The sequence below is a fragment of the Apiospora kogelbergensis genome, assembly GCF_038363985.1.
Source record: "Apiospora kogelbergensis strain CBS 113332 chromosome Unknown utg000003l_segment0_segment0, whole genome shotgun sequence".
In the NCBI taxonomy this organism is placed as follows: Eukaryota; Fungi; Ascomycota; class Sordariomycetes; order Amphisphaeriales; family Apiosporaceae; genus Apiospora; species Apiospora kogelbergensis.
The window spans coordinates 657289-674521 of record NW_027117420.1 but is presented as its reverse complement, the minus strand read 5'-3'; the positions used below and the strand labels follow the sequence as shown (position 1 = coordinate 674521).

Below are 17233 nucleotides of genomic sequence, written 5' to 3'. Positions count from 1 at the left end.
TATAGGACATGCGGGGGAGGATCATCAGGCGGATTAAGCTTAAATAAAGCTTCAGGTGCTCGAAACAAGCGAGTTGTCTTGATTCCTCCATTCTGTCGCTGGACAGGGTGGGAGGCCGATGGATCCCACGCCCGAACAGGCCATTCTCGCCGATCTGGCTGAGCCCTAATGCCAAGCCAGGGGTGTTTTCGGCGAGTCTCGCCCCTTCTGGACAGCCACCAGCCCGTCCACGGGCCCCCTGGTCGGTTCCACGCCGAAAACTGCTCAATTCCCTTTCCCCAGATCCCCCCCATGGAGGACCAGATTGCCTTTTGCCGTGCCCATCATCTCAACTCCCGAAGCGATTGACGGTTGACGGTGCTATGCCATGCACAGAGATGAGATGACACATGCTTGTCCTGTGCATTGCTTCCAGATTCGAGCCGGCCGATGATAGCACCATCTACGAATGCCTTCACCAGCGCAGGTGGAGCTCCTCGCTGCCCCGTGGTATGCCGCACACCGCACTCCCTCCGTTTCTTGTTTCCGTCTCCCCATGCCATCGCCAGGCCATGCATATGATCAGCGCAACCGAAAGCTAATTATTCTTGCCGTCAAGTCTGCCATGTCGTGAAAACCACTTGAGATGCGATCGCTTGACCCCAAAATGCTCCAGGTGTATAACCTCGGGCAATGACTGCAGGGTCGCATACAAGTTCAAGCTCAGCAAGGGTAAATGGACTTACCGCCTGGCCGCGACGTCTTTTCAGTCCAACTAATTCATCCTTTGCAGACTCCTTTGGCAGGGGACAGAAATGGTTGGAGCTACCGAGGCAATGTCAGCAGCTCCCATCTCTTTTCTAGTCGTGTTCTGCTGAATTGACAGGATTAGTGACATACGTCGACGAGACATCTGCTATCGTCTCTGGCCGTGCATCAGACGACGAACCCACGCGCTTTCCCCCCACGACGCTTCCTCCACATCATTCGAACTAAGCAATGTGTTGGAAGAACGTGGTCTACGTCATGGAACCGGCAATGCATCGTCTTTCTCCGCGCGAAGCCAAGGTCTTCTCTCGCCTGGCAGCGGCGCCGAGGAGTCCCCAAATAGGTCGCCGGGGGCTATGGACGTGGCAGGAAGCCGGCCCTCTTTGCCGCATGTTGCTCGCAGTTATGTTAGTGAGCCGCAGTATCCCGTCACGCATGTAATGCCACAGCCCAATGTCGGTAAACGTGCCCCGCGACCCTCCATGAACGGGGAAGAAGCACATCTTTTCCGACATTACATACAGCACATCGCCATTTGCGTAGGTTCGAACAAGTCTCGTCTGCAAGTAATTGGTTAGCTGACGATTTAGCTGGATACATGTGACCCCTTGCGCAACTTCGAGCTCGTGGTGCCCCAGCGGGTTGGTACCTACCCGATCCTGCTCAAAGCGACCTTCGCCATCGCGGCTCGCCATCTCAGCCGGACGAGTTCGTATGACCCGCTTGCCTCGAATCGCTATCACAATGAGTGTCTCACTCAACTAATACCAAAGATCGATGACGCGGCTGGTGGGTTGTCTGACGAGAACCTTTTCGCAGCAACCATAGTAAGTCAAACATCCCAACCCAATTGAGGCTTCGCTGACGAATTGCCAGATTCTACGTATGCTCGAAGAGATGGACGGTAGGCCGGTCAAGCATCACCCTAATTGCTTGGACATGTCCACTGACACTGTACACAAGCTATCACCGGCAACGAGAGCCACGGCCATCTTCTAGGTATCCATGCGTTCGTGAATATCGGCGATCAATACATGGTGCCCGGGAGCCTGAGCGCCGCGGCATACTGGGCAGGGCTACGCCAGGAGATCTACAGCGCCATCATCAGCCAGTCGCGCGTGAAGATCAACCTCGATCACTTCATTGTGGACAGATCCTTCCAACCGGCAGATGACTACACATGGTCAAACCGCGCGGTAGTGAACCTAGCTGATGTGCTGAACTACTGCTTTGACGCACCACCGTCCCCGACAAAATGGACGGCACTCGACGAACACTGCCGAAGATGGGAAGAGCTACGCCCCTCTTCCTTTGAGCCGTTTTTCTACCAAGAACGCGAGGTTCCGGACGCTTTCCCAGAGATCTGGCATCATTCAAGCTGTCACAGTAAGACAAGCCTCATCTTTTTTAGTCGCCATCCAGGCATGTATATGTTAATCATCGGGTTCAGTTACGGGAATCCAGTATCACCTACTTGCCCAGCTCTTCCTAGCCCAATTTGACCCAACTATCCCGCGTGTGGGTACGAAGCGGATGTCAGCCATGAAGAAAGTAACGGTACGTCTCCATACCATGCCTTACAATATGAGAAAGAACCTAATACCCAAGACAGCAACGAATCGATGAGCTCATGAGAAGGCTATGCGGCATTGGGGCCTCAAACCAATGGGCGCCGCCAGCGATGTTCGAAGCATCGACTGGTATTGCAATGTGTAAGTTTGTGGCTATTCCGAGCTTCACACTTGATCGATTGCTGATCCCTCTTCTCCAGTCGGCGATAGATTTGAAGAAAGAGTAGACCAAGAAGCCATGCTAGATATACTACGAAGAACCGAGTCAGATCATGCTAGGCCAACGAAAGCCGTGCAACAACAGCTCACGAGAGCCTGGGGCTGGATGCCTGGCTTTGAAGAGACCTAATATCAATATACCAGAAACAGAAACACCACTAATCAGCCTAATGAGCCCATCAACCTTGTGTAGTACATGGCCTCAACCCCGTAATATGGATTGGATGGACTTGTAACGAATCCTACCGTCATATTGTAATTTGCCTGAAATACCACTATCGTTGACTTCAGCTCTCCCCGCATCGCGTATGTGTCGATAAATAGCCGACGTGCTGACCGGCGCTAACCGACCTTGATGATAGTACTAGCCGATGCATATACCGGTGTGAATGAAGGTTGGTCATGATGTCAGGTGCTGCCAAGTCGCTCCCGATGCGAGTCCCGACAAGCCGATACACCGATCAGCCAAAGAAAGCGGGCCATGGCACGGGGACCAGCCCGATCTCGCGTAACGGCTGTGGCGGCGGCAGCGCATGTGGTCAAGCAGAGTTCAGGCGGGCGATGCTCGAACAGGGAAAACATTCGGGCATTTTTTCCTGTTCTGGTGGGTTATGAGATCGGGTGTGGGTCCGGATCTGAGACTTGTGGCCGGCGACTTTCGCCATGTACGTCCCGATAGAGCACAGGATTATACCGAAATACCTCATAACCGACCTCGACTTACATGCCCACCCCCACTAATGCTTTGTGTATGGGGCATCCGGGACTTCGCAGCTTCGTTATATAAGGAAGCACAACTTGGTGTCAATGGGTTTCGTCTCTTTCTAGTTTCCCCTAGTTTTCATCCTATCCCGCTTGCTTCCAGCGTGATACCCCTATTCTAGTCTTATACCAAGCCCATTAGAGAATCTATACAGCACCGCATCTCGCATATACAGATATACTCGGACTCATCGTCAGACACATATACATATAGCACGAAATGGCACCAGGAGCCCTCATCGACGACACGAGCGGTCGGGATGGCCATCTCCTCGAAGAGACATCCGACGCCATCGATGCCGTCAACGTGCTCAAGGGACAAGTTTCTTCGACTACCACGGAGGCGGAGGTAGAGGCCAAGGAGGGGGCCGCATACAACAGCAAGTCCGAGTTCGACGCTTCCAAGGACAAGACGCAATTCCGACAGTATGAAGACGCCTGTGACCGGGTCAAGAACTTCTACCGAGAACAACACACCAAACAAACCGTGGCCTACAACCTGAAGGCGCGGCACCAGTTCAAGACGAGGCCCAAGGAGGAGATGACGGTCTGGCAGGCCATGGAAAAGCTCAACACGCTGATCGACGAGTCGGACCCGGACACCAGCCTCTCGCAGATCCAGCACCTGCTGCAGTCGGCCGAGGCGATCCGGCGCGACGGCAAGCCCCGCTGGATGCAGCTGACGGGCCTAATCCACGACCTAGGCAAGCTCCTGTACTTTTACGGGTCCGAGGGGCAGTGGGACGTCGTGGGCGACACGTTCCCCGTGGGCTGTGCCTTCGACGAGGAGCGCATCGTCTACCCGGGCAGCTTCGCGGCGAACCCGGACTCGACCGATCCCATCTACGCCACGCGGTGCGGCATCTACTCCGAAGGCTGCGGGCTCGACAGCGTCATGCTGTCGTGGGGCCACGACGAGTATCTGTACCATGTCGTGCGGGACCAGTCCACCTTGCCCGATGAGGCCCTCGCCATGATCCGTTACCATTCCTTTTACCCCTGGCACAAGGAGAACGCGTACCGGCACCTCATGGATGCGCACGACGAGGCGATGCTCGAGGCGGTCCGCGCTTTCAACCCGTACGATCTGTACAGCAAGAGCGATGGGGTGCCGGATATCCAGGAGCTCAAGGCAAGTCCATTCTGTTCCCCCCACCCTTTCTGGAAACTCCTCCCATTTTTCGCCACAGACTTTGTGCCACTGAGCTGAGCTAACCTTTTACGCTGTACTAGCCTTACTACCTTGAGCTGATTGACGAATACTTTCCCAATAAGGTGGTTAAGTGGTGAGAGGAAAGGTCGATACACGAAGAAGAACCAAGATAGGTTATAAATTCCTAGGTACGGAGTTTGGCGTCTTGATCACGGCGGCCTGCAACATTTGGACTTGTCTTTGAAGCGAAATATCATTAGTACACAAGCGATGGAATACAACTCTGAGGGGAGATAAACAGCATATTAGAGAATACAACAATAAGGGAGCAAACGTGGTGCGGTCCTATTTTTTCTTTCAATTAACAACATATCGCCTCTACAGAACCCAATGCCTCACAGACCGAATTAAAGTCCAGGATATATTCTCAGTACTCAAGGACTTATCTTTGTCTCTTTAAGTGGCCAGCCAAAGGATCGCCTCTAAGGTTTCATCTGTAGTCATTGGTTGACTAGTCATCATCATCTCTTGAGACCTCTTCACAACCCACGATTGCGAGACGCCCCGTGTCGCCTATACAAGTGTTATTATACCACCACTTAATTTTCGTTTGTCGAATCTGGGTAATTCCATCCCATCAAAGGGTAGATAGGAGTGGCAAGGATCATCACAAAAGTGGCCAACGACGGAGAAGCCAGACGCCCTTAATACCGCTTGTCGCTGGCGGCAAACAAGGGCTCAATAAGGACCGATGCTAAGGTTCAAATTTCAAGTGACAATAGCAGGCATATTATAAAGATCAAAATGGAGGAAAAAGAATTGCCTGCGTAGATGCATATCCTTAATCAGAATGAAGAAAACGAAGAGAAGAGAAAAAAGAAGACGACGCGAGCAGGATTTGAACCTGCGCTCCCGAAGGAAATAGATACCTAGAATCAGAAATTCAGTTCTAGTCTATCGCATTAGACCACTCTGCCATCGCGCCATATTGTACATAAAAAGACAATTGCTTATGGAAGTATATAGCTGGAAGGGCAACGGCTTTATATACTATTTAGAACTGTCCTGGCTAGAGTGGGTAGAACAGTGTACGTGGAGCAGAAGAATAGTGTTTCTAGAGAATGGTGGGCTTGCCAACACTGGAATACAGATGTTTCATACGAATGGAAGATAAACAATTGAGTGAGTTAATAAGGGCAGTTTATTTATTAATTAGAAGACAGGGATAGAAAAGGGGATGAGAGTAATTAATAGAATAAAGTTAACAGAAGAACTAATGAGTCTCTGCCTAGGTTTCTTTGTATCTCACCATAGGCTCTTGAAATTGACTATGTTCCGGTGTTGTAGTGTTGTACGTCAGTTAGGCTACCCTTGAAACTTTCGTTATAACAAACTAGTATAGGGGTAGCTCAATATTTGAGGGGCTATAAAACATTCGAGTTTCAATACCAACTGTTCAGTCGCCAGGCGCGAAGCCCAGAATTAAAATCGCGTCAAAAATGGATATTAAATCTGACCAGCCCAGCAACATCGTCCTGCATTTAGTATATGTACAAGAAGCCGGGTTCTACACCCGATATCCCTCCCAAACTCCGGTCGTGTGTATGATGCAAGAAGCCCGCTATCCTAAAATGATACAAACCAGCAAGAGTCCCTGCCGTGGTACAAATTTCCAATTGTTACTCGCAATAAGACTATGAGAACTTGATGTTCTGACAGTCGCTGCCACTCCCACACTTCTGGTAAACGGAAACTTGTCCGTACCCGCCACATATCTGCTTCGCGTCGCCGCCGCAAGGCATTGTGCACTCTCCGATAGTGCCGTTAGCCGGCTTTCGCCCCTCGGTCAGTACTGTTTTTCCGCAGAAACACTGCGTCTTGTACTCGACGCCGGCGTAGGTCATGGCCCCGCCGTTTTGGGATTCGCAGTACTTGACGCACTTCTCAACCGTCATGTCGGGCTCGTCCTTCATGGCCCCGGAGTTGGCATCGCCACCACCGCTGACGGTGCGACCCCCACTCCCGCCGTCCTTGAAACAGCCCGCGTACTTCCAGCCCGCCGTCTGCGACACGTCCGTGAACGGCAAGAGTGGATCACCGATCGTCGCCGTGTCCTCGGGGCAGCTTCCTGCGGCCTGCCGGACGGCGCGCTCGGGGCCCGGCTGGATCGGGTTGCAGCCGGGCAGGGCGGCGAGAATGGCACCGTCAGCGTTGGGGTCACTGGCACTTTTGGCATTGCTATTGTTGCTGTCCTTCCCACCGCCGGGTGCAGATTTCACCGGCTCGTGGACTCGGGGCAGCACTTTGCAGGCCGCCATGTCGGCGTCGCTGCGGAACTGGAACGCGCCGCACTTCTCGACGACACCGCTCGCGTCGGTACACTCGTTGATAGCCTTTTGCAGCGTTGGGACGTCCCAGCCATTGAGAAAGTCACCGTGGTATCCGTAACCATCCGGATCACTGCCAACAAATTAGCTTAGAACCCCATTTATAACAAGGGGTTGAAGAAGCAGAAAAAAAAGAAGAAAAAAAGAACAAAGCGCTTACCCATGGGAGAAGACGAAGGGTTGCTTGTCGCCGTACCACTGGTCCTTGAGCTCGTCAACGCTCCAGGTGACCTCGTAGAAAATGGTGATGAAGCGTTTCGGGTGGGTCGGGGGACAAAACCCGGTGTCGACGCCCGAGGGGTAGGCCATGTGGCTCCGGTGGTCGGGCGAGTCGAGGTTCTTGCCGTCCCAGCAGCTTGGGAAGATGAGCTGGGTACGGAGTCCCGAGGGGCAGTTGTGCTTGGGAAGCTCCGGAGTCGCGGGCCCGTCGATCCCCAAGCACGCGAACGAGACGGCGCGCTGCTCGAGCGAGTTACTATTATTGCGGTTGGTCGGGTCCCCCGCGATCATGCGGAAGTCCTTGGGGAAGGCGATCAACCCGTTCTTAAACTCGGGGTCTTTTTCATCTGTACGTTGCCTATACACATGTATTATTATTAGCATAGATGTTATGCAAAAATGTGAGCAAGCATATGGCTTACAGGTAGTAGATCAGGGCTCCCCCAGACTGCTTGACGGGGGTGAATGACCCGTTCTGGGCGTGGTAGTATAAGTTAGGCACCCAGTAGCTGGAGAGGTCCTTGGTGACCTTGCAGGTCGAGCAAGTGGCTGTCTGGGTGAGGGCGTAGTCCATGCTGAAGTTGAAGGCGTTGCTGCCCAAGACGGTATGCATATGCGTCGCGACCATGCCCGGGTCCTGGATGGGATCGGCCCGCTCCATCACAACGGGCGACGAGCAGGGGAGTCGCCAGAAAGCGTCGGCCGCCTGGGGGGCCAAGCTGGCCATACCCAGTAGGACGACGATGGGTAAATCAAATATTGACAACATGGTTGTTTTTGGTAGGATGTGGTTCCCTAGTTGGTGCACTTTTGCGCTTTTGGTTGTGTTATTTCGGTAGTGAGACAAGAAGGGCCGCCGGAGGGGATGGATACCAAAAGGGGCAGATGATGTACTCCTCCCCGGAAGAGGCAAAATAATAGTTGCTTTGTAGTTGGGCTTAGAAAAGAGCGAACAAAGAACGCCAGCGTCCGGACAGTGAGAAGATGATGAACCCCTGAGAGCACCAAGAACACAAACATGGCTTCCCGAGGCCCGACGAAGCGCCCTTTATACTTGAAGTTGGGTATGAAGCCCGAAAAAGCAATCACTGAACGTCTAGTGCGAAGTGTCTAACATACTATTATCGTGTCCCATGCATGCTCCGCGGCTCCACGATGGATTGTTGTTAGCGCCCAGAGAGCCGATCCTTGAGGACCAATCAAATCCCCCAATCCCTCTGCATACTAAACAGCTGAAGCCGCCTCGAGGCAAAACCAAGAGTTCCCATAGGTGCTCTGAAAGTCAGCTCTTAGCCGGCGCTACGGCCACGAGAACGAACTCTATGGCGTTTACAGAACTGGAGCCTAAGGATCCGTCGCCAGGAATATGCTTCGAGATGGACTACGGATAAGGGCTATTGAAAATAGACCAAAGCACACATGCACTAGCCAGCCTCTGTGGTGCTCCTGCATCCCAGGCCAGGGCCGGGAACGCCATTGCACTGATGCTAGGATGCATTAGAGCGCACGTAACCCACTGTCGTGCGCGAAAGTGCAAGTTCAATTCATGACTATCGTGATCGGTCTGAAGCTGGAGTGATAACAAAAACGCCGTTAACCCCTGTAACCCAATGTGCAAAATCTCGTGCCGTCTATTGACCATGGTCTAACACCATACAGGCCGCTTGATATTTATATTCGCGAATGCCATCACTTTCGCCATTCCACCGGGGCATTGACCTCACATTACAATGCCATGATCCTCCTAAGGCAGGGGTTCGTAGGCACCGCCGCTGTTGTGCGCGGCGCGGTTCGAGAAGAGGAAGTAGATGATCATGCCGACAATGGGGAAGAGGAAGACAACGAGGCACCAGATGACTTTCTCCATGGGCGTGCGGTTGGACTTGAGGACCTCAACTGTAAAGGGACGGGCACGTTAGTATGGACAGCTTGCTGCTGACGAGGTACGAGGAACGCAGTAGGCAACGTACTGAAAACAATGATGTCGAGAATCAGGATAATGAATCCCAGGATGCCACCGCCGGTGCCATACTGCATTGTAGTTCCGGTGGTCGTCACCGTCTCGTCGGCAAGGGGCGCGGCGAAGGCGAGGGCTGCCAGGCAGAGCTGGAGGAGCATGGAGAAGGCTGCGTTGATCATGGCGACGGCTGGTGTCTTTGTGTGGGTGTATGTGTGTGTTCTGGAAATACGGATTGATTCTGAAGAGGGAAAGACGTGAAGTGAACAAGACTCCAGGCAGGCATTCAGATTGCTTTTGAACGGGAAACGCGGGGCATTTGCTCCCTCCAGCCCCCCTGCAAGTCAGCTGTTTGCGATTCGCACGCAACCACGCGATGGCCGCGAGGCATGACGTCATCTAGGACTTCGCCTGCTACAAAGAATGCCACAGGTGCTTTTATGCAGTTCTTGATTTCCCCATGCCACTCAGTGTGCAACTAGCAACTAGCTAGCTCACCTGAATTCTGCGGAGAAGCACTACGGGGGATATGCAAGTAAGTAAGTAAGTAATCAATATGTATTGTTGCTGGTTTCTCTACTTGGCACGCAAATCACGAATCAGGGAACACATCCTACCTATTTCCTCAGTCTCGCGAACAGCCGCGCCCGTGTTCCCCGGCGTGGGGCTTCTTTTGTCTCGCTATCCTGTTGCGACCGAGGGACGTTTGCCGCTGGGGTAGCAGCCATATTCTCGAGCATCTGGCCGCGGTAAATCATCCCCTCCACGCCGCGCGCATTCGGTCCGGGGTGAGGAGTACCGGCTACCGCCTTCTTCAGCGCCTTCTCCGCCGCGCCACCCGGCTGCAGCTCCTGCCGTATCTTGGCGAGCAGCTTCGCAATGTCCATGTCCTGCCCGGCTTTCAGAAACGCCTCCACCTCCTCGTCGCCGCCGCTCTGCTCCTTGGCGCTCGTGAGCGTGATGATAACCTCGTAGACGTCGTCGGCCAGCCGCCCGAAGTCGAAGTCGAACTTGGCCCCCAGCTCGACGCAGGCGCGGTCCCAGAGGCACAACAACAACGCCAGCTGGTTCTCATGGACGAGCGGGTGCTGGATGAAGAGGGCGATGATGCTCGATGCCATGTGTGCCCGAAGCGCCCGGTTCCTCATTTCTGTCTGTCCTTCTGTCTCGGCTTCAGCCTTGTCCTTGTCCTCAGTGGCTTTGTCACTGTTATTAACGATGTTACCGGTAGTGGCGGCAGCGCTTTTGCCTGGAAACACTCCATTCCCCCACTCTGGTAAGAGGTAAAAGCGTTTCAGTACCTCGGGCCAGCGGCAGGCGTAACATGGCTGCTGGTCTACGAGGACGATGCCCTCCTCGACCGCGGCCCCTTTCTTGATGTAGATGGACTGTAGGTACGTAGCGCCCTGGGCTGATACTTTCCATAGCCGGTAGTGGCCGCACACAAAGTTAAGGAGGATTCGGGAGGTGGGAACGGTTCCAGACTGCTGTTTGTGGCTCGCCATTTTTGGTTATAGTCTTATTGGCTTCCGTCGGAGGCGTTATATTTATGTTGCACTGAAAACTTTGCTTCTTTTCTAGGGAATGGAACTCTGAGCAGCCCAAGCGACTTTGACTATCTTTATGTCCAAGGATTACCCTCACCCATTGTTCTCCTGGTTGTAAGGGTTGCCTGCAATGGCTAACAAAGGTGTCTCGTATGTGCGTTCCTTTGTGTTTCTTATCACCAATCGAAGGATGGGGTATGAGAATACACATTATGTATTTCTTATACCTAGTCAGCAACATACCAACATGTATGATACTTCTTTATTTTGACTCATATGTTCTTCTCGCATAGCATACTGTTCTAGCAATCTTATCAAGGTTCTGACATGTCACTCTGAGGAGTCGTACTGACACCCAATACCACAGTAAGGCAAGCATATCTGTAACATGTTGCAACGCCTTCTCGCGACCCTCGGGCGTCGTGAGCTCAGATTAATCGTGTACCAGCTGCGAGTTCTTGGGATATGCCACTATAATGGATTGGAGGCAAAACTCGCCTAGGTGATCATCCTCCCCATTTCAGCCCCTGACGGCCTCGACCAGTGCGGCACATATATTGCGGTGGTCTGTCTCGTCTTTGGCCAGCTGCCGCTATATAAGCCAGGGGCAAATGCACGCAGAGCCGTGTCGATAGCATCCTGGAATTCTTCGGAGCCGAGCTATGATCTGAAGTAGTTGATCAGAGAGGCCGAAAATTCTGACTGGTGGTGCGCAGCGGCTTCATCTAAGTCCATAAGGTTGATGTTATATGGCCTAGTAGAGAAGCTGATCCTATCTACGAGAAGCCAGACTCGTACGTTTTCTGCCAGTAGGAGGTCAACCACATCCAAGTCCACACATCCAGACACACATGAGTAGCATAGGGTACGCATCCCGCCCTGGCTAGTATCTACGACGGGAATGAAAGCTCGTCGCCCCAATCGAGCAGGGTTGGAGGCTGAAAGCTCGACTTTCCATTTCTTGTATCACCGTTTCGGTTATGATAAATATCCTTGGGAGTCGCTAGGTAGATATATAGCTTACATCACTTGGCACCTGAAGTCTAAACCGTCCAGGGATGGTTCAACGACCTCTGGGTATCAGTGCGGGGAAGTAAACGCCAAGCTCCCTTCTACGTGAAACAGCACTCATTCTTACTTCCCACCTACTTAAACAGGCAAGTGAGTGAGCCCAGAATCGGCATGAGGCCTTGTTCCTCTGCGCTTGGCTTTTGGACCCAACCATACTTAGCATTGGGGAGTTTTGGCGGTGTCGGACAGATAAGCCCTCCTGCAATGGACAGAACGAAGGGACAAGCCCTTTCACGATTGACTCCTAACTCACCGTGAGCAGAATGGTCTAGCATAAATGCTTGTAAGGACTAAGAAAAGTGAGAATGGATTCATACTCCAACCCTCGAGGTGAAAACGACCTCGAGGCGCAGCGGCAGCGTACCGGCAACCATGTTGAGATAACGGCCGCCGGTACCGAGCAACGCCAGAACATCACGAGCCACGATACCCTAAGCGATCTTAAGCGTGAGCAGCAGTATGAGTCCCGGCACAACGGCACGCTGGAGCGCAAGCTCAAGTCGCGACACGTGCAATTCCTAGCGCTCTCGGGCGCCATCGGCACCGGCCTGTTCGTGGGGTCCGGACAGATGCTATCACTGGCAGGGCCGCTGTCGACGTTCCTCGCCTACGCGCTGACAGGCTGCAACCTTTACGCCGTCATCAACAGCCTGGGCGAGATGGCGGCGTACCTACCCTTACCGGGTGCCGTGCCTGTCTACGCGTCGCGCTACGTCGACGAGGCTCTGGGTTTCACGTTGGGGTGGAACTACTGGTACCAACTGGCCATCGGCGTGCCCATTGAGGTGACGGTCGCGGTCGTCATCATTGACTACTGGCCTAACCCGGTCCCCAACGTGGTCTGGATCACCATCCTGTTCCTCGCCATGGTTGCCGTTAACTGTTTTCCCGTGCGCATATACGGTGAAGCTGAGTTCGTCTTCGGCGCCATCAAACTGACCACCATCATCGGGCTGATCCTGCTGATGTTGGTCATCACATTGGGCGGCACCCCCACGGGCGACCGCATCGGATTCCGGTATTGGGTCAACCCGGGCCCGATGAACGAATACTTGGCAGAGGGTGCGCTCGGCCGTTTCTTGGCGTTCTGGAAGGTCTTCATCCAGGCCACCTTCGCGTACGGCGGCAGCGAGATGGTGGTTATCGCGTCGGGAGAGACGGAGAACCCGCGGCGCAACATCCCCAAGGCGATACGGCGCGTCTTCTGGCGTATCCTGCTCTTCTACGTGCTGGCTATCTTCCTCGTGGGTCTCTGCGTTTCGTCACGCGACGATCGCCTCCTCGACGCCATCGCCAGCTCCGCGCCCGGCGCCGCCCAGTCCCCCTTCGTCATCGCAATCCAGAACGGCGGCATCGCGGTGCTTCCATCCATTATCAATGCCGTGGTGCTTTCGTCGGCGTGGTCCGCAGGCAATTCCTTCTTCTACGCGTCGACGCGCGTCATGTACGCCGCGGCGCTCGACGGCAAAGCCCCCAAGTTCCTCGCGTACGAGAAGTTCGGCGTCCCCTACGCCTGCGTGGGCGCCACGACGCTGCTCTCGTGCCTCGTCTACCTGAACGTCAATCACCGCGGGGCCGACGTCTTCTTCTGGTTCTCCAACCTGTCGGCCGTCTCGACCCTGCTCGTCTGGTCCGCCATCTGCGTCACCTACCTTCGCTTCCACGCGGGGCTGAAACACAATGGAATCCCGCGCGAGTCCCTGCCCTACCGCTCGCCGCTGCAGCCGGGGCTAGCCTACTTCGCCATCGCGTTTTGTCTGGTAGTCGCCTTTTTCAACGGGTTCGATGCGTTCTTCCCAGGGAAATCCAGCGCCAAGACGTTCCTGCCGCCTTACATCGACGTGCCCATCTTCGCGAGCCTGTTCTTCGGGTACAAGCTGGTCAAGCGCACCCGGATGGTCAAGCCTGCCGAAATGGACCTCTGGAGCGGCAAGGCCGAGATTGACCAGCTCGAGTCTACTTGGGTCGAGCCGGTGCCCAGGAACTTTATTGAAAGGATATGGCTCTGGATCGCCTAGTGGGATTGGCGGTTCGATTCACGGGTGCTTACTCTTGGGTTGGATGCATGTGAGGGCTGATTAGACAATTAATTGCACATCCAGTTGCAGGCGCATGTGGATTACCTGGTGCGGCTTATGCATTTTATGACTTATGCAAAGTGATTTCGTCATCGGGCATGGCCTGCCAGAAGCTCTCGATCCCGTACTCGATCTCCAAGACAAACAGAGTGCAGGTGCGATTGAGGGCGCTCTATGATGTCGCATGACGACATTCTGCCGCCATTGTGTTGCCCTGGGCGCTTCTTCCCTTGAGGGGCCCCAATGGGATGACACCCTTCATAACCTGCTCTAGTGCCCGTCCAATATCTACTACTTTGTTCCCAGACCAGACGAATTGCAGACTCACATCTCTCTACAACAATTACATGTTTACTATCCGCAGAACATTACTGAGCCAATCGTCGAAAGCACTGCTCAACAAGCAAACTACCAGAACCATGTCTTCCGGATTCTCCAACGCCAACACGGGTGACAAGCCTGCGGACCCCTACGCCGCCGCCAATGCCGACAAGGCCCCTCTCAAGGAGAAGGTCGAGGCGCTGAGCAAGTTCGCCAACAACTGCAAGTTTGGCATGATGACCACCCGGGACACGTCAAACGGCAAGCTGAGCTCTCGCTGCATGGCCGTGGCTGGACAGGTACGTGACTAATCGACTAATCGAATACCTTCCTCTCTGTTCCACGCGAGAACTGACAGTTCGCTCCGAAACCATAGGAGACCGGAGGCATCGACCTTATCTTCACCACCAACACCGAATCCCACAAGACGGACGAGCTGGCCAAGGATGCGCACACCAACATCTCCTTTGTGGACGCCTCGGGCCAGTGGGCCTCCTTCGCAGGGGACGCCTCGATCGAGACGGACCGCGCCACGGTTTCCAAGTACTACAGCCCGGCCCTGAAGGCCTGGCTGGGCGACCTGGGCGATGGCAAGCACGACGGGTCCGAGAACGACCCGCGCATCGGCATTATTCGCGTCAAGACCGACTCGGTGTCGTACTGCCTGACGGACATGACCCTCATCGGCCGCATGACGGAGATCGCCAAGGGTGCCGTGACGGGCCAGCCCGCTTCTATCAACAAGCTGCGTTTCATTACCGAGCCCGAGATCCTGCAGTGGCGGGCGTCCGAGTCGCTGAGGACTTAGATATAGATGGCGGACGGATACAGAGGCTAACTCACTGCTTGGGAGAATTAATTTGTAACACACAGCTATGGCGTTGCGATGCATTGCCGTGTTGGGGAGAGTGTCACTAAGTTCAGTCACACTGGGTACGACTGTTATGAGATTCATGTTTATTCCAAATTATATAAGCACGAAAGTCCATGAATTGAATGCCTTAAAAACATACTCGGTAGATTAAATGAGATGGTCTAAATGTGTCTACCCAGTAGCCATATCTACTTTGGGCAGGTAACGTGGCAGGAACTCCGGAAGAGATGATTGTCGACGACAGGAGGCGGATGCTGTTAAAGACGTGATATGCGTGCGACTTGACAAGTTTAAAAAGAAAATAAATAAAAAATTAAAAAATCTACTTACACATCTGTTTACCTTGATGCGTTAGCCCGGATAGCTCCATTGACTAAGCACCCCCTGTCCCAGTACTGATTACCAGCAAGGTCTTTAATTTTCCAAATATTTCACGACTGCACAAATTGGCTAGACTGATCTAAAAGAAAGAAAGGTATCAATTATTAATGCGAAATTACATATCTGCAAAATCACTACGAAAATCAACTGTATCCTCCACGATGGCGTACGATGAAACTGCGTAGCGACTGGAACTATCGCCCGCCGATGCTGATGCTGATGCTGATGTTTTTTGAGACAGGCATACTCGCTTCAAATGATGGACTAATCGTATGAAGAAAGACCGACAGAAAAGACGAAAGCAAACGACATATACGAAACTAGATTGGTTACCAGTTCATAATGAGAGCAGCACCACCAAACAGGGCAGCTGCACCGACAGCACCCGTCTTGAGAGGTGCAGCCGCATTCTGGGCACCCGAACCACCGGCCGAAGTGGCAGCAGGGGAAGTGCCTGTGGGGCTCGGCACATCGCTGGTGAAGGGGACGCTGCCACCGCTCGCGGATGAACCGCCGTTGTAAGCAGGGGGCGGGGCGTTGGTCTGGGCTGGGTCGGGCGCCTGCGAGGTGTTGTCGGGGTTAAGGACCTGGTTGATGACGTGCACCACTCCGTTCGCGACCAACACATTGGGGACAGTGACGCGGGCCGCATTCACAAAGACGGCGCCGTTGTTCTCAACAGTGATCTTGAGGTCGGTTCCGTCCTGCGCCTTGATGGTCGTGTTGCTCAGGTCGCTGCTGTATGCCACCTTGCCGGGCACCACGTGGTAGCCAAGAATCTTGCCAACGTCCTGCGACGACATGTTGGCCAACAGGTTGCTGATGGACGCAAAGGCCGCGTTGTCGGGCGCGAAGATGGTCACATCCTTCATGGTGTCGAGCGCAGGGCCCATGTTGGCGGCCTTGACGGCGCCCGACAGCGCAGTGAGGTTGGCGTTGGTTAGCGTCATTGTGTTATTCTGCGGAAGAGTTAGGACGCGGTCGATGATGTGGATCACACCACCCGTGTAGTTCACGTCCTGTACGACAGATACGAGTCAGTTAGTCATCGATTTCCCTGTAAGCCAGCATTGATATGCTGGGTTTGACTATGGTGATTACAAGACAGGAGGACCTACGGCTGTCTTCACGGTCGAGTAGTACTTCAGTCCGCTGTAGGCCACGACCTTGTTGTCCTGCTTCTGCACTTGGACAACCTGGCCACCAGTGACATTGGCGTATGTTTGATTGTTCAGCAGCGTGTGGGGAACATGGGCTTTTCCGTGAAGGCGGAGGACTGGTACGCCCCCTGAAGCACATGGTAGTTGAGCAGGTTCGCGATCCAACTCGAGTCGGTGACCTTGCCGCCATAGGTGTTGACAGACCCGTTGATGACGCCCGTCAGCGCATCGTTATTGGGCGCAAGGAGCGTCACATTCTGGGCGTTGTTCAGGGCGGTGAGAATGCCGGGGTTCGCCTGCAGGAGACCTAGAGGTAGACGGGGATGAGCATCATGCCCAGAAAGGCCTAAGGGGAGATCATCATGTAATCTATGTTGAAGGCTTACCGTTGAGAACAGACAAGCTGGAGTTCTGGGAGTTGAGGGCGTCAGTGAGGGACTGAGCCGTGACGGCGCTGGCCAGCGCCAGGCTGAGCGAGGTTTGCTTTAGCTGCATTTTCCGGCTGTCTCAAGGGATGGTGTGTTGGTGTCAATGTTGGAATTGGTGTTTAGCTCTCAGTCAGGACACTAGGGAATGGTTCGATGATAGAATTCATCTGGAAATACTCGTGGGGACATCGCTCGCCTTTAAGCACTCGCGATATCGTGGGTTGGGCATCTCCCACATGCGGCGTCCCAATCATCAGTCCCAGCTTCGGAGAGGAGGCGCAGCTAGACGAAGTGAAAGTCATGATGTCGACCAGCATACCCAGACACTCCTCCTGTTGACACCCCTGTTTCCCGCGAG

General features: G+C 53.8%; 8 protein-coding genes across 8 annotated transcripts; 4 read left to right on the top strand and 4 right to left on the bottom strand.

The window, feature by feature from the left end:
* Positions 1-794: 794 nt before the first annotated feature.
* PG998_004910 (uncharacterized protein) lies at positions 795-2667 on the top strand (the record flags this gene model as incomplete). The annotated part of the gene is made up of 8 exons (XM_066871728.1): positions 795-817; positions 866-1286; positions 1338-1574; positions 1624-1651; positions 1711-2133; positions 2198-2304; positions 2360-2459; positions 2519-2667. The coding sequence occupies 8 exons, from the start codon at positions 795-797 to the stop codon at positions 2665-2667; spliced, it is 1488 nt and encodes a 495-aa protein (XP_066731825.1).
* Positions 2668-3519: 852 nt separating this feature from the next.
* On the top strand, positions 3520-4589 carry PG998_004909 (myo-inositol oxygenase; the record flags this gene model as incomplete). Its single annotated transcript, XM_066871727.1, has 2 exons — positions 3520-4431; positions 4533-4589. 2 exons carry the CDS (start codon positions 3520-3522, stop codon positions 4587-4589), a joined length of 969 nt encoding a protein of 322 aa, XP_066731824.1.
* Positions 4590-6146: 1557 nt separating this feature from the next.
* On the bottom strand, positions 6147-7827 carry PG998_004908 (WSC domain-containing protein; the record flags this gene model as incomplete). The annotated part of the gene is made up of 3 exons (XM_066871726.1): positions 6147-6912; positions 7000-7416; positions 7481-7827. The coding sequence occupies 3 exons, from the start codon at positions 7825-7827 to the stop codon at positions 6147-6149; spliced, it is 1530 nt and encodes a 509-aa protein (XP_066731823.1).
* A 975-nt stretch (positions 7828-8802) lies between these two features.
* PG998_004907 (uncharacterized protein) lies at positions 8803-9197 on the bottom strand (the record flags this gene model as incomplete). Its single annotated transcript, XM_066871725.1, has 2 exons — positions 8803-8954; positions 9029-9197. The coding sequence occupies 2 exons, from the start codon at positions 9195-9197 to the stop codon at positions 8803-8805; spliced, it is 321 nt and encodes a 106-aa protein (XP_066731822.1).
* Positions 9198-9632: 435 nt separating this feature from the next.
* PG998_004906 (uncharacterized protein) lies at positions 9633-10520 on the bottom strand (the record flags this gene model as incomplete). The annotated part of the gene is made up of 1 exon (XM_066871724.1): positions 9633-10520. One exon carries the CDS (start codon positions 10518-10520, stop codon positions 9633-9635), a length of 888 nt encoding a protein of 295 aa, XP_066731821.1.
* Positions 10521-11938: 1418 nt separating this feature from the next.
* PG998_004905 (proline-specific permease put4) lies at positions 11939-13651 on the top strand (the record flags this gene model as incomplete). The annotated part of the gene is made up of 1 exon (XM_066871723.1): positions 11939-13651. One exon carries the CDS (start codon positions 11939-11941, stop codon positions 13649-13651), a length of 1713 nt encoding a protein of 570 aa, XP_066731820.1.
* Positions 13652-14130: 479 nt separating this feature from the next.
* On the top strand, positions 14131-14840 carry PG998_004904 (putative blue-light-inducible Bli-3 protein; the record flags this gene model as incomplete). Its single annotated transcript, XM_066871722.1, has 2 exons — positions 14131-14331; positions 14409-14840. 2 exons carry the CDS (start codon positions 14131-14133, stop codon positions 14838-14840), a joined length of 633 nt encoding a protein of 210 aa, XP_066731819.1.
* A 776-nt stretch (positions 14841-15616) lies between these two features.
* Positions 15617-16942, bottom strand: PG998_004903 (Fasciclin-like arabinogalactan protein; the record flags this gene model as incomplete). The annotated part of the gene is made up of 4 exons (XM_066871721.1): positions 15617-16306; positions 16406-16575; positions 16614-16793; positions 16834-16942. 4 exons carry the CDS (start codon positions 16940-16942, stop codon positions 15617-15619), a joined length of 1149 nt encoding a protein of 382 aa, XP_066731818.1.
* Positions 16943-17233: the final 291 nt, after the last annotated feature.